At 41.9% G+C, this 26,549-nt stretch overlaps 1 protein-coding gene across 1 annotated transcript in view; it reads left to right on the top strand.

The window, feature by feature from the left end:
* Window positions 1–26,549, top strand: part of LOC137348057 (unconventional myosin-Id-like) — a 552,237-nt gene that overhangs the window by 376,135 nt on the left and 149,553 nt on the right. The window contains exons 20-21 of the mRNA XM_068013182.1: window positions 6,720–6,833; window positions 13,683–13,837. Of these exons, the coding sequence (XP_067869283.1) occupies window positions 6,720–6,833; window positions 13,683–13,837 (269 nt within the window). The remainder of the gene's footprint in view (window positions 1–6,719; window positions 6,834–13,682; window positions 13,838–26,549) is intronic.

Genomic DNA, 26,549 nt, shown 5'->3' with positions numbered 1-26,549 from the left:
CAGTGGCCTTCAGCCATTGCTTGATATCACGTGGAGTGAATTGAATTGGCTGAAGACTGGCATCTGTGGTGCTGGGAACCTCACGAGGAGGCCAACATGGATCATCCACTTGACACTTCTGGCTGAAGATGGTTGCTAATGCTTCTGCCTCGTCTTTTGCCCTGACATGCTAGGCTCACCCATCATTAAGGATGGGGATGTCTGTGGAGCCTCCTTTCCCCAATTAATTGTTTAATTGTCCACTGCTATTCATGACTGGATGTGACAGGACTGCAGAGCTTTACTCTGATCCGTTGGTTGTGGGATCGCTTAGCTCTGTCTATTGCATGCTGCTTCTGCTGTTTGGCCTGCACGTAGTCCTGTTTTGTAGCTTCACCAGGTTGTCACCTCATTTTGAGATATGCCTGGTGCTGCTTCTGGCATGCTTTCCTACACTCCTCATTGACTCAGGGTTGGTCTCCTAGCTTGATGGTAATAGTAGAGTAAGGGATTTGCTGGCCCATGAAGTTACAGGTTGTCGTTGAATACAATTCTGCTGCTGCTGCTGATGGCCAACAGCGCCTTGTGGATGCCCGGTTTTGAGCTGTGGGATCTGTTTTAAGTCTATCCCATTTAGCACAGTTGTAGCGCCACACAATACAATGGAGCATGTCCTCAGTGTGAAGATGGGACTTTGCATCCACAAGGACTGTGTGGTTGTCACTCCTACGAATGGGCAGATGCATCTGAGGAGGAAGTCAACTAGGTTTTTCCCTCTTGTTGGTTCTCTCACTACCTCGTGCAGGCCCAGCCTGGTCAATATGTCCCTCAGGGCTTGGACAGCTCGGTCAGTAGAGGTGCTACTGAGCCACTCTTGGTGATGGACATTGAAGTCCACCACCCAGAGTGCATTCTGTACCCTTTATACCCTCATGTGCTTCTTCCAAGTGGTGTTCAACATGGAAGAGTGCTGATTCCTCAGCAAAGGAGGGCAGTTAATCAGCAGGGGGTTTCCTGACCCATGTTTGACCTGATGCTATGAGACTTTTATGGTCCCGAGTCAATGTTAAGGACTCCTAGGGCTCCTCCCTCCTGACTGTGTATTACTGTGTTGCCACCTTAGGTGGGTCTGTCCTGGTGGGACATGACATACTCAGTAGAGGCCTGCTTTAGGTCGGGAAAAGGAACCTGACCCTATCCCGACCAAACCACAGTGGGCCCGAGCCCCTCTGATTTTGCCCGAGCCCAACCCAACCCGACCGCGCCACTACTCGACCCGACCCGACCATCCCTTTACTTACTTTCTTGACATCGAACCCGCAAGAAGCTGCAGCGCATGCGCGAGATGTCATAGTGACTCAGTTTCGTTCCGCACTCCCATCTCAGGTAAGTTTTTTATTTTTAATACTTACCAGCACAGCACTTACCGTGTGTGTCTGGCCCAGCCCGACCTGACTCGATCTGGACTCAGCCCGACCCGACCCGAACCCGATACATGTCGTCTGGTCCCGTTGGGTTCAGTCGGGTAGCAGGCCTCTAGTACTCAGGGATGATTATGGCGGAGTCTGGAACATTGGCTTTAAGATATGGTTCGATGAGTATGACTGTGTCAGGCTGTTGCTTGACTAGTCTAAGGGCCAGCTGTCCCAATTTTGACACAAATCGCTAGGTGTTAATGAGGAGGACTTTTCAGGGTTAACTGGGCAGGGTGTGCCCTTGTTTTCGGTGCCTCATTCGATGCCTGCTGGTCGTTCTGGTTTTATTCGTCTTCGACTTTTCTGTAGCTGTTTGATACAACTGAGTGACTTGCTAGGCCATTTCAGAGGGCAATTAAGAGTCAACCACATTGCTCTGAATCTGGTGGCACACCGGGTAAATTCTTACCTACTGATTTCCTTCCCTAAAGGACATTAGTGAACCAGATGGGTTTTTACGACAATCCGGTAATTTCATGATCATCATTACTGAGACTAGCTTATTATTGCAGATTTATTGATTAATTTAATTTAAATTCCCCCAGCTGCCATATTGGAATTTGAACCAGTGTCCCCAGAGCATTAGTTCAGGCCTCTGGATCACTAGTTCAGTAACATAACCACTATGCTACTGTCCCCTAAATGCTATTTAAGAGGTTGGCAGCACTCAAAGTAAATAGGACACCAGATCCAGATGGGATGCATCCTAGGTTGCCGAGGAATGTAAGGGTTCAGAGGATATGGCCACAATCTTCTAAACCTCCTTTGATATAGGAGTGGGGGATTGCAAATGTTACACCCCTTTTCAAAAAAGAGGGATAAACCCAACAACTAAAGACCAGTCAGCCTAACATCAGTGGTAGGGAAATGTCTGAGACAATAATTTAGGACAAAATTAGTTGGGACTTAGAAAAATATGGGTTAATAAATGAAAGCTAGCACATTTGTGAAAGGTAAATTATGTTTGACCAGCTTGATTGAGTTCTTTGAAGTCACAGAGAGGATTGATGAGAGTAGTGAGGTTAATAGTGTGTGTACGGACTTTCAAAAGGTACAAAGTAACACATAGTAGACTTGTTAGCAAAATTGAAGCCCATTGGATTAAAGGAACAGTGTCGGCAGCATTGATACAAATTTGGCTAAAGGATAGAAAGCAGAGAGTAGTGGTGAATAGTTGTTTTTCAGACTGGAGCTAAATACGCACTGGTGTTCCCAAGGCTCGGTGTTAAGACCACTGCTCTTTTTCATAGACATTAATGAGCTGGACTTGGGTATACAGGACATAATTGCAGTAAGTAGAGAAGAGAATAGTAGGAGACTTCAGGAGGACATTGAAAGACTGGGGAAATGTACAGACACGTGGCAGGTGAAATTTAATGCAGAGAAGTGACTTTTTTTTTGGTAGGAAGAATGAGGAAAGGCAATATGAACAAAATGGTCAAGGTATTAAAGGAGGTGCAGGAACAGAGACACTAGGGGTTCAAATGCAGAAATGTTTGAAGGTGAAGGGACAAGTAGAAAAGGCTGTTACGGCATTCGGATTCCTTGGTTTTATAAATAGATGCATAGAGTACAAAAGCAAGGACATTACGCTCAGTCTTTGTAAAGCACTGGTTAGATCCCAGCTGAATTATTGTGGCCAATTCTGGGCACCACATTTTAGGAAGGACGTCATGGCCTTAGAGAGAGTGCAGAAGAAATTTACCAGAATGGTGTCAAGGATAAAAGACTTCATTTACGTAGAGACTAGAGACACGATTGGCCAAATGTCGTCCTCCTGTGCCGTAAATTTTCTGTGTTTCTATGTATCTAGAAACCGCAGCTGTTATATTTACATCAGAGATGATTAAGGAGAGATTTGATAGAGGTGTTCAAATTTGGAAGGATTTTGATACAGTAAATAAGGAGAAACTGTTTCCAGTCGAAGGGTCAGTAACCAGAGGATACAGATTTTTGGTAATTAACAAAAGAACCAGAGGCAACATGAAAAAAAAAATTATGCAGCGACATCTGGAATGCTCTGCCTGAAAGGATGCTGGAAGCGGATTCCATAATACAAACATATGAATTAGCAGCAGGACTAGGCCATTCCAAAAGGAAATTGGATAAATCCTTGATAGGAAAAGCTTTGCAGGGTTATGGTGAAAGAGCAGGGAAGTGGGGTTAATTGGACAGTGCTTTCAAAGAGCTGGCACTGTTATGATGGACCGCATGGCCAACTTCTATGCTGTATCATTCTGTGATTCTATGATGAATTGGATTAACATAGAGGTGAAATGACGTGCTTACTGAACTTCCTTTCTTCTAATGTGAATTTAACTCTTCACATTGTTTAACTGCTCCAAGCTGTTCGATTGACTGTGTAGCCCTCACCCAAAACTTACTGAGTTCCCATCATACAATCTAATTGGGAGAGGAGGGAGGAAAGAGAGGGGGAAGCCAGATAATCTCATAACTGTAAAAGCTGTTTTATAATTATTTTCCACACCTAAATCATATCAGTATCTGAAACCTTTTTTAAACATACTATTTTAATTGCAGAGTTAATTTTGCAAATGTTGCCTGACTATACAGATTATATCCTCGATCTTGCTGTGTGCAGATTGGCTCTTGCATTTTCCAATGTTACAACAGTGACTACATTTCATTAGCTGTCAAGCACTTTGGGATGTCCTGAAGACTTGAAAGGTGCAAATATATATATGTGTGTAAGATTTTTTTCTTTACTAGTCTGTTACATTACAGTTCTCTGTTGAATCTATGACTGTGTCTGTGTGAACATGGTAATGGAAGAAAATTGTTTGAATTCCATGTCAGTCAAGCCACCACCTCCAGCAAAAGTATTAAACAAATGTCTATCAAAGTTTGGTGTTTTGGAATGCACACAGACATGCCATGATCTTCAGCTTTGATCAATAGGTCAACTTAATGTGCTAGGCTATACTCACCAAACACACACGCGCGCACGCACACACACACACACATCTGTGTGAACATGGTAATGGAAGAAAATTGTTTGAATTCCATGTCAGTTAAGCCACCACCTCCAGCAAAAGTATTAAACAAATGTCTATCAAGATCATGGCAGTGAGTATCATACCAAATATCACAAAGGAACAGTGCACTTGAAGGTATGTGACATGTATCATGTGCCCAGTATGTATGTTGCAGAGTTATTTGGTGTGTCTCACTCGTGTTAGCTGGGTTATTATAACAAGGCTATGAGCCAAAGGTAGTTAAGTATTATGACATCATCTGGTGATAGGCTACAAGAGACTTCTGTGAAGCAGTAAATGGCTGCTCTTAGAAAGTGGAAAGCATTTGCTTTGAAACTTGTTTTTCCCATGTCGTGCTGGACTTTGACCAAGCACTCTTGTATATTAAAGAGAGCTTGTTTGGATCCTGGAGTTTGCTTTCTATTCTGCTGGGGGTGATTGTCCTAACACTGACCTGGTTGTTGTGGATGTTATATCTTGTGATTGTATTTCATCCCAAAGCAAAATTGCTGTACATACCAGCATTCTTTTTATCAATTGCACAACTGCACCCTGTGTTACCAGCTGACAACTACATCATGCCCTATAACATAGAACTCACTGAATATGCCAATGGTTTGAATGGCAAACCTAGTTACAGGACTCCATCGAGCTCTGATGTTAATTGGATAAAATTGTAAATGGAGGCCCCCATCTGTATGTTCAGTGGGATCCCACACACGATTTGAAGAAGAGCATTAGAGTGACTGATGGAATGATGTTCCTGGGATTTTATGGCTTAGTTGCCAATTATGTATCCGGATGTTGCTTTTCCTTTTCAAAATTCTCGTTGAAGTGTCCTAGGTTGACAAGCTACTGAACGGTGGGGGGATTGTAGCTGAGTCCCATCCTGTCCTCACTTGACATCTACACGTAGCACTTGACAACAGGAGTCTTTCTGAGGAGACATTAAGCCGAGAGATGCTGGAAATACTCAGCAGGTCTGGCAGCATCTGTGGAGAGAAAAGCAGAGTTAACATTTCAGGTCAGTGACCCTTCATCAGAACTGGCAAATGGTTAGAAATGTAATTGGTTTTAAGCAAATAAAGCGGGGGTGAGGGAAGAGATAACAAAGGTGAAGGTGTTGATAGGACAGGGTCACAGGGAAATTGCATTTTTAACCTTTACCAGTTCTGATGAAAGGTCACTGACCTTAAATGTTAACTCTTCTTCTCTCTCCACAGATGCTGCCAGACCTGCTGAGTATTTCTAGCATATTTTGTTTTTATTTCAGATTTCCAACATCTGCAGTATTTTGCTTTTATTTTATCTTATGACATTATCTGCCCTCTCGGGTGGCACTATTCAAAGAAGAGCAAATGAGTTCTTCCTAGTATCCTGGCCAAGATTTATCCCTGACTAAAACCTGGTCATTTACCTCATTTTTGTTTGAGAGAGTTTGCTGTATGTGGTTTTCCTGCCACATTTCCTAAATTCTAACAGTGACTTCAAATACTTCAAAAGTACTTAATTTGCAGTAAAATTCTTTAGGGTATCTTGAGGTCATGCAAGGCACTATATAAATGCAAGTCTGTCTGTATTTCTTTCCACTGAATAAGGATAAAGAATAAGAAGTCTGGATGATTTTTTTTTTACTTTTCCTCGCATTTTCTATGTCTGGAATCAGCTAACTGAGCAGAAACCATGGGACAAAACCTGGGATCTTGCTGATCTGTGTGGTTCAGTTTCATATCTGGAACATGGGAGCTTAGGTTTCATATTTTTAGGCTAATGCTAGTTACCAAGTTAGTGTCTGTTTCATACAGGTGATGTCAGTACAGTACCAGCAGCATTTTATTGGCAGGAAGGTTCCAATTATACTAAGTTGCACCAGAGTGAAAAAGCTCCACACGTGCTGAATCGATCATGCAGAGTGCCATTTGTCAGCCACTTTTAGGATGATTAAAAGTAACTTGCAGGACAGTAAGTGTTACCAGTGCAACATGGAACAGCTTATAAAGCTTTTTAAGTTTATTTTCCTAAGAGAAAGAAGAAATGCAGTAGTCGCAGGGCACCTCTTGGAGGTCATGCCACAATTGTAAAATCAGAAGCTGGGTCATCACCTTCCATCTGAACCTGTTGATTGAATATTAAGCCCACCTAACATTGGTTTCAAACCTGCAGTTTTGGCTCCATAAGATTTTGCTGGGATAACTCTTGCATGCTGCTAACAACTTTGCCTTTGATTGGTTTTGGTATTTATTCAGTATTTGTCTTTCTCTCTCTGCAGATAAACAGATTTAATAAATCTGAGGACCGTGCAATTTTCATCACTGACCGGCATCTATACAAGTTGGATCCACTGAAGCAGTATGAAGTGATGAAGACTATCCCTTTGTATAATGTAGGTCACACTCCAATAGAATCTGAATGGAATGGTTTTATTCAAATTCCAGATTATTTTTCTTCTCTCTCCACCAATTTGCTTGACTGTAAAGTGTAGGGGATGTCCAGAGGCCATGAAAAGCGCTATATAAATGCATGTTCTTTTGGTCTGTGTGCCTTTCTTCTACCCTGCACCCATTTATGCCTTGTTATCTGCTTGACAACGCAAGCCAGCAACCTACTGCGATGGCTCTGCCAATGTCACTGTATAACTGGCCACCATTAGGCTCAGGTGTGACCTCAAGTTACCACCCCCTGTATTTCCCTTCGTGCCTCTGCAAGGAAGCAGCTGCAATCAGCTTAGGTCCCCACCCTCAGTTCCTCCTCCACCTGATGGCCTAATTATATAGCGGTGTCATTTGGGAAATTGCTGGTACAGACCTGCATCATGCCTTTTCAAGGTGTAATGAACTGTAGCACGAATGCCTGTAGCTGCACTTTCACTAAACCCAGTACAGCACATGAAAACCTGACCATAAGACAAAGATAAGCCTAACATTTTTACTCCAGTGTTTAAGGATTGGACATGTGAGAGTAATCCACTGTCTAAAGTCAGTGAAATTATCTTCAGGACTGGCATTTACATAAGGCCCACATGTGATTATGCATTGAAATCCAACAGCCTCATTACCATATTGGGCAGATTCTCTTTAAGCTCAAGCCAACAAAAGTAGGCTGAATATCATTCAATATGAAGCAGATTAATTTTTCCAAAGAAAGTATGCAGAACATATTAGATTAAATTAATTTATTAATGGCATTTAATTTTTATTGAGAAAAAATGCATTATTAATGCTTAATCTGTTCCTCACAGAATTTAAATCCAATATATTGTATTACTGTTTCTAAATCAGTTTCCTTTCATCACAATCTATGCAAGGGGGTTGAATTTGTCAGCTTTGTATGCATTTTGTCCTGCTTGGACAGGGCATATTTTACGCTTGAAGATAGATTTTTGTAGCAATATGTGCCCGGATGATCCTTTGTAAATTCATCTTACTGTCAGAATAGTTCAGTATCAGCATTTCCGTGGTAACCCAGTTTCCATAGAGATCGCCTTGGAGACTGCATCAGCTGATGTCTCGCTACGTGGTGGTACAGAGTCACTGGGAACATAGAATAATCATGTTGCTTGACTTGCAAACCTCAATATGTCTCTCTAAATTAAAGGATTGCAGCAATAATCACTGTCGGGGAAGGTGAAAGCACTTTGCTCGTACCAAAGTCAGCAGCAATTATGGGGTGAATTCTCTTTAGCATTCACGACATTACCATTTTTTTGGCTTTAGTGTGCAAATGGGAATATTCTAAGGTATTTAATGATTGATTATATTCTTTAGTCCGCCTTATGACACTTCAGAGAAACCTAGTGGTCATAAGCTTGTGGTCATTTTGGAAACTGTTGAAGGAGTTGGAAGGGTTAAAGAATTTGCTTTCCAGCTGTCTGTCGCTTCACAGTATAAGTGGTTGGTGTTCAAGATGAGCAGCGGAATACTAATAGATCCCTGAATATTGGTAGAGTATACTAACATGCATTAAAGAGTGACAGATTGAAATGGGGTGACTGGACTGTGCCTGTGCTGCATTGTCCCATTTCATTTTATCTTTTCTCTTGAACTTGAGATGCTTGCAGTTACGGCTGAAACTAGTTTAATGGACAAATTAAAATGATATCACTTTTCCTTTTATAGAAATCTGGCAAACATCCATATTGCTTCTGTTCTCTACAAAGCTGCTGTTAAATCTCCAGGAGAGAGGAAAAAAAATAAATGAGACCGGGGTGGAGGGAATGAAATTGAGATTGCTTATATTATGTATTGATTTAACACAAAAGCTTTTACAGTGGAGATGCTTGGAAGGTCAGATGTTTCAAATTTAAACCAACACATTTCAGCCAGCAGAAACTTCATTTTTAAATTTATAATTTATTTTAGCAGCTTAAAACTAAAATTAAATATTAAATAATGGACAGTTTGCCCATCCAATACCATATTTTCTTTCATAAGGTCATTCAGCCCCTCGTACCTATGCCAGCTCTTTGAGACAGCTATCCAATCAGTCTGATTCCCCTGCTGTTTCCCCATAGCCTTGCAAATGTCAATTATTCCCCATGCAGCTCTGTCTCAGGTATCCATTATTCCCTATGTGACTCACTCCCAGGTGTCCACTATTCCCTATGTAAGTCATAGAGACATAACAGCACAGAAGGAGGCCATTTAGCCCATCGAGTCCATGATGTATCTCCAGGGAGCAATCTAATCAGTCCCACTCCCCCGCTCGATCCCCGTAGCCCTGGAAGCTTATTTCCATCAAGTGACCATCCAAATTCCTTTTGAAATCATTCATTGCCTCTGCTTCCACCACCCTCATAGGCAGGACTTTCAGGTCATTCCCACTCACTGCATAAAAAAATAGTTCTTCCTCACATCCCTCCTGCATTTCTTGCCCAAAACCTTAAATCTGTGTTCCCTAGTCCTTATACCATCAGCGAATGGAAACAGCCCTTTTTCTACCTTACCTAAACCAGTCATAATCTTGTACACCTCTAACAAATCTCCTCACAATATCCTTTGCTCCAAGGAGAACAACTCCAGCTTTTGCAACCTAACCTTCTATCTAAAATCTCACATCCCTAGGACCATTCTGGTAAATCTCGTCTGCACCCTCTCAAGGAACCTTGCATCCTTCCTAAAGTGTGGTGACCAGAACTGGATGCAGTGCTCTAGTTGTGGCCAAACCAGAGCTATATAAAGGTTCAGCATCTCTTCCCTGCTTTTGTACTCAAGACTTCTACTTATGAAGCCCAAGATCCCATATGCTTTGCCAACTACTCTCTTAATATGTCCTGCCACCTTCAAAGATCTATGCACATGAACCCCCAGGTCCTGCTGTCCCTGTAACCTCTTTAGAACTGTGCCATTTAGTCTATATTGATTCTCCCTATCCCTTTTGCCAAAACACGTCACCTCACATTTTTCTATATGAAATTCCAACTGCCACTTATCTGCCCATTCTGCTAGCCTATCTATATCATGTTTCAGTTGATTGGAACCATCCTCACTATTGACTGCATTTCCAAGTTTTGTTGCATACGAACATACGCAGTAGGAGCAGAAGTAGGCCATTTGGCCCCTATAGCCTGCTCCGCCATGCAATAAGATCACGGCTGATCTGTTTGTGTCTCGAATTCCACACTCCCATCTACCCCCAATAACCTTTGATTCACTTGTCTAACAAGAATCTGTCTACCTCCACCTTACAAATATTCAATGACCCCACCTCCTCCACCTTCTGAGGCAAGAGTTCCAAAGTTGCACAACTCTGAGAGAAAAGATTTCTCCTCATCTCTGTCCTAAAAGGGAGACCCCTAATTTTAAAACAGTGCCCCCTAGTTCTGGACTCACCCACAAGAGGAAGCATCTTTTCCACATCCACCTTGGCAAGACCTTTCAAGATCTTATAAACTTCAATCAAGTCTCCCCTCACTCTTCTAAACTCCAGTGAAAACAAGCTCAGTCTGTCCAACATTTCCTCATATGAAACTTGGTCATTCCAAGTATCAATCCAGTAAACCTCCTCTGAACTGCCTCCAAATTTTGCCGTTATGACTCTATGACTTACATAGGGAATAGTGGACACCGGGGAGTGAGTCATGTAGGGAATAATGGATACCTGAGACAGATAATTACATGGGGAATAATTGACATTTCCAATTTTGAAATTTTATTCTGCATTCCAAGATCCAAGTCATTTATCTACTTCAAAAAAAAACAGAAGTTCTAGCACTGACTGTTGGGGAACACTACTGTCTACCATCTACCAGTCTGAAAAACAGCCATTTATCATAACTTGCTGTTTTCAGTCCTTAAGCCATTTTTTTATTCAACTGGATACTGACCCCCCTATTCCATGAGCTTCAGGTTTATTAACCAGCCTTTTATATGGTACTTTATCAAGCGCTTTCTTAAAATCCATATAGGTGACATCCATCGTTTTCCCTTCATCAACCTTCTCTGTTATTTCATCAAAAAATTCAATTAGATTAGTCAAGCACGATCTGCTTTTTACAAATCCGTGCTGTCTCTCCCTAATTAATTCAAACCTCTCCATGTATCAGTTGATTTATTTCCCTGATTATTGTTTCTAAAACCTTACCCACCATAGATGTTAAACTGACCATGCTGTAGTTACTAAGAAAGTCTTTACACCCTTTCCTGAATAAGGGTGTGATATTTGCCACACTCCAATCCTCTGGCACCTCCTCCATATCTAGGGAAGGTTGGAAGATTATGGCAAGCCCTTCTGCTATCTCCGTTCCACAATAACATTTGATGTGGCACCTTATCAAATGGCTTCTGGAAATTTAAGTACAGTACATCTGCCGGTTCCCCTTTATCAACAGCACATGTTATTTCTTCAAAGAACTCCAATATATTTGTGAAACATGATTTCCCTTTCAAAAACCATGTTGACTCTGCCTGATTACCTTGATTTTTTTCTAAATGTCCTGCTATAACTTCGTTAATACTGTCCAACACTCACATTATGCATCTTATTCCTCTTTTCTTCTATATGCTGCTGTCCATCACACGCCAATTCAGTTTAAACTAGTGAATCACCCCGCGAGGGCATTGGTCCCAGTCCTGTTGAGGTGCAACCCGTCCCTTTTGAATCGGCACCTTCTGCACCATGACGGGTGCAAATGCCCCAAGATTCTGAAGCCCTCTCTCCTGCACCATGCTTCAAGCCATGCATTGATCCTCCCTGTCTTCCTATTTCTACTCTCACTAGTGCGTGGCACTGGGAAAAATCCACAGGTTACTATCTTCAAGGTCCTATGCCTAGCACCATAAAATCTGACTGTAGGACCTCAATACCAGCCCTTGCTATGTTGTTGGTACCAACGTGTGCCACAACTTCTGGCTCGCCTCCTTCCCCCTGCAGAATATCCTACACCCTTCCCATAATGTCCTTTACCCTGGCACCGGGGGCAACACACCATGCGAGGGCTCACAATAACAGTTACAGAAAAAAGCCTGTCTGTCTCCCTCAATATGGAATCATCTATAACACCTGCATTTCTATAATCTGCTGCTCCCTTCTGTGCAGTCCCTTGCCCATTGGTGCCGAGGTCTGGACTGCACTCGTTCAAGGTGTTGTCACACTCAGCAGTCTCGAAAGCTGAGTACCGGTTTGAGAGTGACACACACCCCAAAGACTCCTGTGACTGAATCAGTAAGAATGGACAATGCTCTGACTGGCAGGTGTGTGTGTTAAGGTATGGAGGGCTGATTCACCTTGTACTTCAGCTTGGAGATGACTATTTCAAAATAAAACCTGCATGACCATATACTCTGCCTCTCTGTCGATGAATAGACACGATTCCTTTTGAAACAGGTGTGGTACCTCTTGAAATTTAACCAGTATTGTAATTTAAAAGTTTTAAACCGGATTAATGTCTGTTTAGCTACTATCAAACTTTGGGATTTTAGTAATCTAATATTCACTGTAAGCATTAGCAGCACTTTTTACAATAGCAACAGTGTGATGACACTTATGCAGTGCTGCTTTCAACGATCACAAGTTGTGCTGTGATACCCAGTATCATAGCGCTGCTGTCACTCTTCAACTTTTCTTGAAAAAAATCACAAAGTAGCAAAACCAAAAGCAACAAGAAGCTCAAGTAAATGTGTCTACATTATTTTAAACCCTCATAAAAATAATTTTAAAATTTTAAATTTTCCATGTCAAAAATCCCTGTTGATAATTTGCAACCACACAGCACAGCATGTAACTGCTAACTTGCTCCTCTGTGATACGTAGCTTCTCCATTTCTTGATTAATTTAGTTCATTACCATGGGGATATGATGTGAAGTAGCACACTGTACTAATGCAACAATCTCTTGAGCATGGGTGTTTGTGATTTTCTGCTAGACATGTGCTGAGTTACCAGGCTGTGGCCAGGTCGCCCTTGCACCTCCTTGTGTTTAGCTTTGGAGCAGCTAATGTTGCTAGACAGTAACAATGTTATCTCAATTCATTTTGGTAATTCAGCCCCATTACCCTGTCAGTCTTATTACCATATTAACTTGTATATAGGTCACACTTTTTTTAAAAAAAAGCTAAATAAATGTTTACATAGGAGCTGGCGGGCAGCCATAAAGGCGGGGCTAAAGTGTGGCGAGTCGAAGAGACTTAGCAGTTGACAGGAAAAAAGACAAAAGCGCAAGGGGAGAGCCAACTGTGTAACAGCCCCGACAAACAAATTTTTCTGCAGCACCTGTGGAAGAGCCTGTCACTCTAAAATTGGCCTTTATAGCCACTCCAGGCGCTGCTCCACAAACCACTGACCACCTCCAGGTGCTTATCCATTGTCTCTTGAGATAAGGAGGCCAAAGAAGGAGATGCAGATTCTGTGCAGGTTTCTTTTTCTCCTGCAGGACGGCTCAAGCTTGCACTGTGGCCTACATTTACGTCAGTACAATAATTCCCTTGCCATCATGTCCCCAGCTTCTGCTATTCAAATAGGAGATATGGTTTGATTATGATTCCATGTAATGGTTTAGAGCTTTTTAAAAAGAGAAATCAATGTAATATTCTGTGATTCTTTTGGGGACATATCAAGGGAATGGGACAGTGTGGATAGTTCTTTCAGAGAGCTAGTGACACAATGGGTCAGATTTCTTTGTGCAGTAAAATCATATAATGAATTGTCTATTTCTGATAAAGCGCTAAGCATTTGACTTAGCACAGAAATGTATGTGCAGTAAGTTAGGTGACAATGTTGCATTTTTCCCCCCTCTGCAGGTTACTGGAGTGAGTGTGTCGACAGGAAAGGATCAGCTTGTTGTGTTCCACACGAAGGATAATAAAGACCTCATTGTGTGCCTTCATAAAATGCAGCCGGCAAATGAGAATCGCATCGGAGAGCTTGTGGGTGTTGTGGCCAATCACTTCAGAAGGTTAGAGGAATTGGGGATATCTCTGTACTTTAAAGTGAGAAAGTGCACACTGACCCTGTGAGGAATAATGTAGGGATAATATAATACACCTCTTCTCTCCCTCCAAACCCTGCATAGCCCAACATGATTATCAAGGCTTACAATTTTTCTGCACCTAGAGCACACAGCACATCTACCGCTAGTGACAAGATTCTAGTCTGTGATACAGTGCATTAATCCACCAATGTGTTGTGCTGTTCTAAGCCAAATTTTAAAATTCTTTTTGTTTCAACAAGGTGGATTTACTGTTAATTTTTGATTGTTACTTCTAAACTGACCTCTCAAAAGGTAAAGAAAATCTTGGGGATTGCATAGATTCCTCACTACACGTGGTTTTCTTATTCTTTTGGATCTGAATCTGGCTCAGATTGCAAACTGAAACATGAGTACGCCAGGAGAACATATGCATGCAATTGTGTGTATGCATGCATACAAAACAGGTGGTGGAACAGCAAACTTAATGCACAAGCTTCCTTTCTTCTTCCAGACTTAATGAGTGCATCTCTATATGGAAGTGCCCCTTAGGTGTTGCACCTGCTGTAATCACTGCTTGTAATATGTAATACATGGCCTCGGGTCTTCACTTCTCACAAAGGAGTCAAGTCAGAAAAAACATCCTCTTCATATTACAGGGAGTCAGTTCTTTCATGTATCTTTGATATAGAATTCTAAGTACTACATTTACACAGTAAATCACTATAAAGTTGGCAACTCGATGCAGTAAATGTTTTTGATACTTGAGTAACATGGCTATTAGTAAATGCATTTCATAACTTTGCACTCACAAATCAAGATTTAAATATTGGTAGCACTCCAACGTGCACAAAATAGGATGCTGTTTACTTAATTTCGTAGCATGTAAAGAAGATGTCAATTAAGCCAAAAAGATAGATTGCTTAAATCACCTGTTCTCATCTATTTGTTGTTGCCCGATGCTTGAATTTATATAGTATCTTTAACAAAGTTAAATATCTCGAGGCACTTCTCTGGAGCGTTATCAAACAAAATTTGACATTGAGCCCCATAAGAGATATTAGGACAAAAGCTTGGTCAAAGTGGTAGATTTTGAGGAGCATCTTAAAGGAAGATTAGGACAGATGACAAAAAGCTTGGTCAAAGAGGTAGGTTTTAAGAAGCATTTTAGAGGGAGAGAGGTAAGAATTCCTTCTGAAAGTGTGTATAAATGAAATGGGCATGATGGCAGCTATGAAGCTAACCACTGATGGTATAATGTTTACATATAAGCAGATCTTGCAAATAATCCTGTTCAATTAAATGTTATTTAACATGTATGTTTTAGAACATGTTGGGTTAAAAGAAATGGGTTCGGTAATATATTGGTTATGGTACCGTTCGCAGATAAAGAGGTCATGAGTTCAAAATTCATTGAAATGAAATGCGACATATTTATTTTGTAATAAAAATGCAACTTATTCCCTTCAGGGAAGGAAACTGCCACCCAGTCCAGTTTATATGTGAATTATTGCCATCTGAAGTGGCCGAGCAGTTGTAAAACAGGTGCTACGAAGTTCAAGGTGGTAGCCCATCACCATGTTTTACTCCCACATCCTAAGGGCAAATTTATAAAAGTTTTACTGCAGATGGGGTTTGTAAAATATTTGGAGTGGGCCATATTTTTGGAATTTGTATTATGGGATAGAATATTGCATTTGAAATCTTCAGAGAATGGAAATGGTTAAGAATGCATGTCCCACTCCTCTATCCTATCCTTCCCATCCCCATTTAAATGAGGAGCCATATTGCTCATTGCAATTACAGATTATTGATAAACTAGACGTTTTGTCTCCCTTTATTGTTCCTAACTGAATAACAGGTGACATAATCTAATCTTGAAACAAATAAAATTAAGGCTTTCTGTGTGTTAAAAATAATTTCTTTGCCTGCCCAGCCTCAGGGCATCAGCTGTGGATCTACTGTTGGTCATCATGTGACAAGTGGCAAATTACACCATCAATGCAGAAGTGTGTGAAATGTAAGGTCTTGACTCTTGCACAGCTGTTGGGGCGGTTTGCGGTTATACAGAACTAAGAGTACACACTTAAGTAAGGACTGATAATTGAATGGTGGCTTTTGCTTTTTTGAAAAGAATTATTCAAGCACTATCCCATTTGGCACCAACCTTTGAACACAAGGCACAATCCAAATCACCCAAATAATGTTTGCCTGAAAGTGAAGTGACATTTAAAATGACTTTATTATTCATTCATGGGATGTGGATATCGCTGGCAAGGCCAGCATTTGTTGCCCATCCCTAATTGCCCTTTAGGAGGTAGTGGTGAGCTGCCTTCTTGAACCACTACAGTCCCTCTGGTGTAGGTTGTTGTTAGGAAGTGCTGTTAGGAAGAAAGTTCCAAGTTGTTGACCCAGCGACAGTAAAGGAAGGTCGCTATGGTTCCAACTCAGGATGGGCGTGTGGTTTAGAGGGGAACTTGCAAGTGGTGGTGTCACATGCGTCTGCTGCCCTTATCCTTCTAAATGGTAGAAGTCACAGGTTTGGAAGATTCTGACAAAGAAGTCTTGGTGAGCTGCTGCAGTGCATCTTGCAGATGGTACGTACTGCTGCCATTGTGGGCCAGTGGTGGAGGGAGTGAATGTTTAAGGTGATGGATGGGGTGCCGATCAAGTGGGCTGCTTTGTCCTGGATGGTGTCGAGCTTCTTGAGTGTTGTTGGAGCTGGAGAGGCAAGTGAAGAGTATTCCATCACACTCCTGACTTGTGTCTTGTAGATGGTGGCCTGGACCTGCTCTCGCAACCACAGCATTTATAAGGTTGGTCCAGTTATGTTTCTGATCAATGGAGAGCCCCCACCCCGCCAACCTTGGATATTGATGGTGGGGGTTTCAATGATGGTAATGCTGTTGAACATCCAGGGGAGATGCTTAAATTCTCTCTTGTTGGATTTGGTCATTGCCTGTATGGTGACTGCACCACCAATCTCTGGCAGGAGATGATGTTTACAACAAAAAAACTGCAAATTTAATGACATAGAAGTTAAAAAGGATGACTAAACAAATTGCTGAACTTTGAGGGTTCAGGACCTTGGTTTCATGGTACCAAATATTTGGGTTTCTGACACTCCCAAGCTTCAGCCTAAGGGAACTAACTAATGGAGACTGAAAATCAGAAAAAATCAGTCCTGACCTTGCCAAAACGCACAAAAGGTGAACTTTGCCTGTCCTGAGAAATGAGGGGCCCATGTATCAGGTTTCTTTTGTTTGTCCTGAGTATCCTTCGGCATAAAATCTCAGATCCTGATTGATATGGCTGAAACTTTTCAGATGTAGTTGCCAGATTTATTGTGCTAACCATGTGCTGATCCTGTTGACTCAGCGCAAACTCTGGAAGCATGATGATTTAGAAGAACAATAAAAGCCTCTTAATGGGAGGACACCCGTGGCAAGCAAAACACTTCCTTCATCTGTTCACAGCTGACTAGAAACGGCTGATAACGTACATATACCGATTGGGTGTAAAATGTGGTTAGTCGCACCATCTCTTGATGTGTTTGTATTCTATAATAATGACTGCAAATCCATCCAGTTGAATGCCTTAGACCCTATTGTACTGTGTGGCAATGAGAGAAAGCTGTGGGTGCCTAATCAATCGCGCTAGCTATACGTCATGTAGTTATGGAAAAGCCCATTCAGTCATCACAAAGGGTCAGAGTCCTGGCTTACCTATTGCAAAAGGAATCCTTTAACTAGTGCTTTTGTTTGAGCCACCTGCATCTGCTAATCCAATAATGGATTTGCTTCATTGCTAGCCTAGTGCTGTATTTACTTTCATACAGTATTGTCAATGAAAACTCAGACAGCAGTAGGCCTGCCATCCAATTGAAAGGCCACATAGAGCGCTCGAGCCCTGCAGAGTAAGCTAGTTTCCACAGGTGCTTGTGACGGTGCTGCTGATGACTATAAGAAAACTGCCACTGGCAGTGGAGGCGGCCAGGTTTGTTGTCATTGATTGGCTGAGGGGCTCACCCTCCTGTTCAGGACAGAGAAGCAGCTTTCTCACTCAATGGTCATTGAGCAGGCTCGGGTAAAAACAATATTTCAAATTCCAACCAAATGCCCCATAATATCCACATGGGCAACATTAATAGCATGGTTCTCTGAGGCAAAATTGCATAACCGCTTCTTAAGTCTGTTCGGTAGTGTAAATGCAACATAAAAAAAAAAGGATCACGTTTTTGCATTCAAGCTGGAATCAAGATGTATTGTTCCTGTAAACCTGCAGCCTTTTCAGTTTTCATGGAATGATGCACTACAGAAGCTGATCATCTGGCCCAGTGCTGGCTCTTAGAAAGATCAATCTAATTAGTCTCATTCCCGTGCCCTTTTCCCATAGCCATGCAAATTTTTCCCCTTAAAATATATATCTAATCCCCTTTTGAAAGTTACTATTGAATCTGCTTCCACCACCCTTTCAGGCAGTGCGTTCCAGATTATAGCAACTCGCTACAGAAAAAATAATTCTCCTTATCTCCCCCTTTTGCCAATTATCTTAAATCTGGTTACCAACTCTGCCACTGGAAACAATTTTCCTTATTTAAACCTCCCTTTAAACTTCTCTGTTCTCAGGAGAGCAATCCCAGCTTCTTTAGTCTCTCCATATAATTGAAGTTTCTCATTCCTGTACCATTGTAGTCAGTCTTCTCTGTCCCCCTCTCTAAGGTCTTGACATCCTTCTTAAAGTATAATGCCCAAAATTGGACACAATACTCCACTGAGACCTAAACAGTGACTTTTAAATGTGTAGCATAACTTCCTTGCATTTGTACTCTATGCCTCTGTTTATAAAGCCAAGGATCTCGCATGCTTTTTTAATGGCATTCTCAACTTGTCCTACCACCTTTAAAGAATTGTGTACATATACCCCTGCAATTTTAAAGAAGAAATTGACCTCCAAGATTCAACAGGTTACCATGAACCCAGAAAACCTCCCTCAGCTCAAACCCCTTACCTCTTTTCCTCTCTATCTCTTGTGTGTGTGTGCATGCAAGTGAATATGGGTGCAGTTGCAACCATTTCAGGAGTGAATATTGCTCAGTAAATAATTATCTTCTGTTTTAAACCTACAAGACAACCTGTCACTGTCTGTTTATTTGACAGATAAAAGTAAAGGGGTAAAAACCCCAGTAACAAAAACACTTGCTGTGGTCAATTAGGAGTTGAACAGTGAGGACCACCCAAACCCCTCATCACGTGGCCATCACAAGTAGATAAAGAGAAACCATTTCCTCTGGTGTGGCAATCTTAAAATTAGAGTACAGCCATTTAGGAGTGAAATCAGGGTGCACTTTCACACGAATCCTGCACACTCGATCCCAAATGGCTGTGAATGCTGGGTGCATGGAAATGTTCAGGACTAAAATTGATAGATTTTTGTTGGTAAGGATATCAAGGGAAATGAAGCAAAGGAGTGTAAATGATCAACCGTACTGATTGAACAAGTTCAAGGGGGTGAATGCCTACTCCTGTTGCTACGTTCCTACGAACCAAACACTGGAAGGTGTAACTGTGACCCAAAGTGACTTTGCCTACTTATATATTCTCTCCTCCACTGTGGAGAAGCACTCAAGCCCCTGCTCCATTCCTCAATTTGATGTCAAGGCCAAGATGGAGAACTTGGCATTTGAGGGATTATGGGTGAAACCCCAACTACAAAGTATTGAAATACAGTACCAATGAGCTGTCACCACTTGCTCTTGGCACCTCAGATCTTTGAAAGCAGTGTTTTATGCCCAAACAAAATGTAGTCTTTTGTACTTACTTTTCCCCTTGCAGCTAAATCAGTTTTAGTTTTCTAAGTCTCTAAAAATGTTAAATCTACACAAATGCAGTTTCTGTTGCTGTACATGAAGTTTCTTTTTGAAGTACTGTACCCTATAGAATATAATTGAGATCAAGTAATACTGTTTTGAGTTTCTGTTCTTCATATGGCTGATGATTTCATCTTGCTGAATCAGTGGAAATTCACCAGATTATCACAGTTCTGTTTGTCTAAAACTTATGTTATTTCAGGACTAAAAGCACTTTCCCCTGCTTTATTGGTGCTTCTTATGAGTCACCCAGAGTTAGGCTAGTGCTGACAGCATTTACCAGCTTGTCAAATTACTGCAGAGCAGGAAGATATTAGAGAGGGTCTGAGGTCTGTTGAAGATATGTATTCTGCTCTATACTTAATTGGCCATTGACATGAGCTGCATCAGAGGGAAATGGTGATTACAACTGGAGTGACAGATGTCCAATCAGGAGCCACTCTCAGAACCATGTTTTTCCTGTGGTGGGTATTACCATTGCCACAGGTATAGTTTTAGTTCCTTCAGGAATGTTACTGAAACTTACTAGGTTCACTTACTTAAAAAGGGTGAGTCCAGTGTGACTCAGTAGTTTAGTTCTCCCTGAGCCATTGCTCATCGTTAACGCTGTCTAACTTCACAATTGGCACATTATAGTCTCAATCAATGGGTGGGAATCGGAAAGTTTCCCGATCCAATCTGGAGTCAGACAGGGCTGTCCTCTCTCCCCGGTCTTGTTTGTTTGCTGTATTGAATCCTTTGCTGAGTCTATTAGGAAGGATGCGAGCATAAGAGGGGTGACAACTCCAGGCAGCGGAGGCACTCAGATTAAAACCTCCCTGTACATGGATGACGTCGCCGTCTTCTGTTCGGATCCGCTGTCCGTGCACAGACTGATGAACATCTGCAACCAATTCGAACTGGCCTCGGGAGCCAAAGTTAACCACGGCAAGAGCGAGGCCATGTTCTTTGGGAACTGGGCTGACCGATCCTTTGTCCCCTTTACTGTCAGGTCAGACTACCTGAAGGTGCTGGGGATATGGTTCGGAAGGGCCGGGGCGTGCACCAAAACCTGGGAGGAGTGAGTAGCCAAGGTACAACAAAAGTTGAGCATGTGGGGGCAGCGATCTCTCTCCATTGTGGGTAAGAACCTGGTCATCAGGTGCGAGGCACTCACGTGGTTGCTGTACGTGGCGCAGGCCTGGCCCATACCTCACTCCTGCGCTGTGGCGGTCACCCGAGCCATTTTCCGCTTCATCTGGGGATCTAAAATGGACTGGGTCCGGAGGGACACGGTGTTCAAATCTCTGGATAAGGGCTGGAAAAATGTACCCAACGTGGCCCTCATCCTGATGACTACCTTCGTGTGCAGCTGCATCAAGCTGTGTGTCGACCTCCAGTACACAAACTCCAAGTGTCACTACGTGCTGAGGTTCTATCTGTCCCCGGTGTTGCGAAGGATGGGCCTGGTCACATTGCCGCGGAACGCTCCATGCATTTGGACCGTGCCGTACCACCTATCCTTCGTGGAGCAGTTTCTGTGGGAAAACACCTTTGACCACCGGTCCATCAGGCAGTGGTCTGCACGGAATGTCCTCAAGGCCCTACAGGAAAAGGAGACGGGGGATCCTGTCGGATGGTTCCCCGAGCAGACCGCCAAAGTCATTTGGCGGAATGCCTCATCACCAGAACTTTCAAACAAGCACCAAGATGTAGCTTGGCTGGTGGTGAGAAGGGCCCTCCCTGTCAGATCCTTCCTGCACGCCCGAAGTCTCGCCCCCTCCGCGCAATGCCCCCGCGGTGGCTGTGGTGGGGAAGAGATGGTTGCCCACCTCCTCCTGGAATGTGTCTTTGCAAAGCAGGTGCGGAAAGTGGTTTTTGTCGAGGTTCATCCCAAGCAGCTCTGTAACACAGGAGTCTGTGCTCTACGGTGTGTTCCCAGGGACGCACACCGAGACAAACATCAACTGCTGCTGGAGGACTATCAATTCGGTGAAAGACGCCCTTTGGTCTGCCCGAAACTTGCTGGTCTTCCAGCGCAAAGAGTTGTCCACCACCGAATGTTGCAGACTGGCACATTCCAAGGTCCAGGACTACGTGCTGAGGGACGCACTAAAGCTTGGGGCAGCCGCAGCAAAGGCTCAATGGGGAAAGACCACAGTGTAAGGTCCCCCCACCAAGCTGAACTGAGGGGCTGGATCCATGGGAAACCCCTCAAATTGTATCGGGAAAATTTTGTGTGCTGTAAAATGTAAAAATGTATATGGCATGACAAATGTGAAATGGAAGGGTTGTGAGGCAAATCATGATTGTATTGAAGAAAACTGATCTGCCTTGCAATGTTTGTATTTTATGACTTGATGCTGTTTTAAATTGTTTGGGAATGTATTTTTTACAGATTTTTATGAATAAAGTATATTTTGGAAATTTAAAAAAAAAATTATATGTACATTTATGATGTTCGGTGAAAAATCTGCAGCTATTTTGAGCTCTTAGTTCCAAGGACTGTCTCCAAAGATTGAGATATTAACCTTGTAGTTTTAGAGGGGATAGCATTGAAGTCTTTTAAATGATGAAGGGATCCATTTTGATCGGTTATTTGAAATGAATAGGGCTGGCCAGCTAGAGATTGTGCTTCTAAAGCTATATGCCAAGAGATAGGTTAGATTCCAGGAGGTATTTCTTTTTGGAAAGCACTCCTGTCCCTCTGAAACAATTGCTGAGATGCGCTGAGTATTCCATTGCTACGTTCTTTAAAAGAGAACTTGACAAATTCCTTAGAGAGAAAATATTTCCATTTCTGAGGTAAGTTACTCGTTGTTTGAGATTGCGTAGGAATTGTGGGCAGTATGGTCTCCTGAAGTGCTTGGAAAGTGAGAGAGTAGTTCTTCCTGAATTGTTCAAAGGTATTTTTTCCTCCTTTGTGCCTCTTGCAGGAGATAGTATGATCAGGGAGTAGATGAATGATATGCAAGATTGGACAGTTGACAACATGAGTGGGTTTGGTGGGCCTTTTCCTGGCCTTTTAATGTTAGAACTGTAATAGTGGGAAATTTGTTTTTTCTGATGGTTCTATGAGAATATCAGACTATATCAATTAAGCCATTATTATTTAATGTTCCAATTATATTGCACCACTAGCAGCTTGGTTATCTTGCTGCGTTACTTTGATGTGAGGAAGGGAAAGACAGGAATGTATGCATATGTGCCTGAGCTACTCTGGATTCTGATTGCCAGCACGATTTCTATAGAAAGTCATCATAACCATGCTGAACACACGAGCTCTAGCAATAGGCTGGTCAGATGATACCTAATGAACTTGCTCCTGCCAGCCTGCATAGTTGCCTACTTGCTGTCATTCTTTGATGCCTATCATACAGTTAGAGTGGAATGATGAATAATCAAATAGACTACCTGAGTGTTGTTAAACTTCCAAAATGTGTGTTAGCTACATTTATACTGGGCACTATAATTTGTGTCATTTTAAGTGCACTCAATTCCGACCAAAGGGGCAGATGGCAAACATTGGCCTGGATGTCACAGTCAGTGGCAAAGCAATGGTTCTCACTACTGACCCTGATAAAAGCTGCCCATAAAGATCTAGCAATCTCTGTGGAATGGAATTCTCCTTTCCCGATGTCATTTGAATCTGGCGCCATGTCGAGGAGCTCTCCAGGTGTCCGGCAACGGTGAAGTCATCAAGCAGGCTAAGCAGCCAATCACATTATTCTTAGACAGTATTCTTAGACAGAAAGCCAGGAAGTAAAATGAATTGAATTTTTAACTTCTAATTAAAAAATTTTACGAGGAGCAAAATAAATGATTGGGACATACACATGGAATTAAGGTAGAAGTTGAAATAGCATAAACAAACTTTTTTTTTAAAAGTTTAAAAATGAATTTTTTTGGCATAATGGAGAAATTTGACATTCCACAAATATAAAATTAGTTTTTCAGGGACTGTGAGGCTTTTCAGTAGTAATGATGAATTTAGTACACTGGTAGAAGCCAGTCTTTCAAAAAGGTGTAACTTTTTTGAGGGTTATTACAATGTAAAAAGGGCAACATATCAGTTCAGTGATTTCCACTTCATTGCAGTCTGGAGGGACTTCAACAGCGAAGCATAGAATCAATGACAGCAATTTCTGGATTACTGCATTTAACTGCATGGGTGGACTCCTGAAGTTTATGTCAGTTTCAGAGGAGTAATGACAGCAAGCGCTGACAGTGCCTGCAACAAAATTAGGGCCTTTGTTTCCTATTGGCAACCTAATGTAAGATGTACAATGTAATTGCAACATCCATTGTTCACAAAAAATGGTGTTGATGATTGTTTCAGGAAGCTTCAGTTACTGTGGTTTGCCCCTAAAGGCGAGGAGGAAAAGTAGCACAAATGTAGTAGGAATGCTTGTGAGAGCAAACCATTCTGAACTTCGTGCTGAATGCTGCTTAATCTAGTAAAGATTTAAATGGATTTGATTGCATTACCTCCTCTGAAATAAGATTGTATTTATCTAAAGCAATAATACTATCTTCTATTCTTTATAGCACATTCTGTTTAATAGAAATATTAGGAACATCAATAAGCCATTCAGCCCCTTGAACATCCTCCACCATGCAATCATTGGTTGATCTACATCTCAACTGCATGTATCGGCCTTTGTTCCATATCCTGTGATATCCTTACCTAAAAAAAATCTATCGATCTTTGTCTCAGCCACATTTATGTAACCTGCCTTCATAATTTAACCCTCTAAGCCCTGGTATCATTCTAGTGAATCTGCAGTGCACCCCTTTTAAGTTTCATGTGAAGTTTTGTGTTTCTGTTCCATGTGCTGATGATGGCTATTGGCATACTCCATGTTCTTGATACTGTTTGGCAATCACGCTGGAAGATTCATGGTCATTTTGCAATAATTTGTCCAAAAATGTAGTTAATATCATAATATTCTAAGGCCGGGTGTTTCCTCCACTTTTGTACCCAGAAAAACGTGAATTTGGATACAAACCAATTAGGTGGCTTAAAAGGTCGCATAAGTGAGTTACACACATAAGTACAATATGCCAGTGACTCCTCGATCTCTTACATCCAGTCATCAAATCCTTCTGCCAAACAAATCCCAGCCCACAGAACTGACCACACCCACTGCCCTCAAATGCAAGTATCCTCCAACCGCACTTGGTCGTGGATCTCTTAAAATTGTGGCCAGACTTGCAGGCGCAGCAGAAAAGAAAAGAATTCTTCTGGTGTTTTATTGCAATTCTTCGAACTTCTTTAAAAATTTATTCTCACTGAGACTTTTATGGCATAAGTGTAAGTCATGTAAAAAATTGAAACGCTTCCCCGATTGCAGGTTCCAAAAACGCTTTGATGTGCGTGAATGTTAGTGAAATGAGTTGAAACTTAAATTTTCATACCTAAAGTCGAAATATATGGTGTAGGTCCAATGCTTTCCTTAGAATTGTTCACCCTGATATGCATCTTTCTTAAGATTAGGTGTATTCTTATAAGATTGGGAGGATACCTAGGCTTGATTTGGCATTGGTAAAATGGGCACATTTTCACATCTTAACTCCTGGGTTGCACACATGGAGGAAACTCCAGGCCAATTTGTCAACTTTACTTTTAGGTCCAGTATGAAACAACTGCTTTGAATTATATCCAGTATTCAAAGAGTTAACCCCATCACAAAATCCAGTTTACCAGCAGCACAGAAGTGGATTAATGCTCCATATGGCTACTATTTACAAGGACTTGCTGCGAATGTAGTTTTGATCTCAATTTTCCATGATAAAACAATTTTACTTTTCTTCAAACAACTTACAGACCAGCGCTGCAGATAGATCAAGCATATCTTTTTGAATAGTGGTCTCGCCCAACTACAAGATAGAAAGCCAACACCTCTTTTAAAATCTGTAAAGGCCGCTTGGTATTCAAATTACATTTTGGATCTGGAAGTGTGTATCTCGCTATTCATTCTTATCAAGTAACTCATTTCTTTGTGCGTTGATAAAGTCTGATCTACTTGACCTTTTCTGCCAGGTAAAGCAGATGGTTCATCTTAACCCAGACAGGTAGGAATAAGATAATCACTGAAGGGCTGATAGTAATGAAGATTAGTCACACAGAGAGTGAAATGGTTCAAGCACATTGGTTAAAATTTCATCTCAATGTCAGCTGAACAAAGAAACTGTATTAACCTCCCCTGTTAGCTGAGGCACTCCAGAGGCTTCCTTTTGAAGCAGTGTTATTTTTAAAGGAAATCAATAGGTTGCCATGCTCTGCCTAAAATTCCACTGCAGCAAACAGAGTAGCTGTTCTTTTGCAGTCTATATTTATTGAATGAGTCCAGTCCACGTGAAATAGGGCAGGGTGAATTGTATTGGCATCATTGTCTTTGAAGCTTTTGAATAGTAGACTGCAATGCAGTCTTTAATGAGTTCATCTTTAAATTCTAAACATAAAGAATTTTAAAGCACAGTAGGAGGCCACTTTTGGCAGCTCCCTGAAAGAACTATCACCCCTATCCCCTGCCCTTTTTCAGCAAACATTTTTAAAAACTATTCATCCACTTTCCTTTTAAATTATGGATTCTCCTCCCCTTCCCCACCCCACCTCAGCCCCACCAGTGCACCACAACCACATCAGTTGGCAACTGCAATCCCCTCTTTCCTTCTCAGGACTTAGCTTCAGGCCAGCGTTTGTGCTGCTCAAATGCCCAAGCTGAATATGGAGGCATGACGGGCACCGGCAGCTTGAGCATAAATTGTTAATGAGATCCAATCTCGGGTCACTTGGTCGAGACATGTGCTGCACATGCCTTATAGAGTCATAGAGTTTTCCAGCACAGA

Source organism: Heterodontus francisci, chromosome 33, assembly GCF_036365525.1.
Source record: "Heterodontus francisci isolate sHetFra1 chromosome 33, sHetFra1.hap1, whole genome shotgun sequence".
NCBI lineage: Eukaryota > Metazoa > Chordata > Chondrichthyes > Heterodontiformes > Heterodontidae > Heterodontus > Heterodontus francisci.
This window is presented reverse-complemented; position numbering and strand designations above follow the sequence as displayed.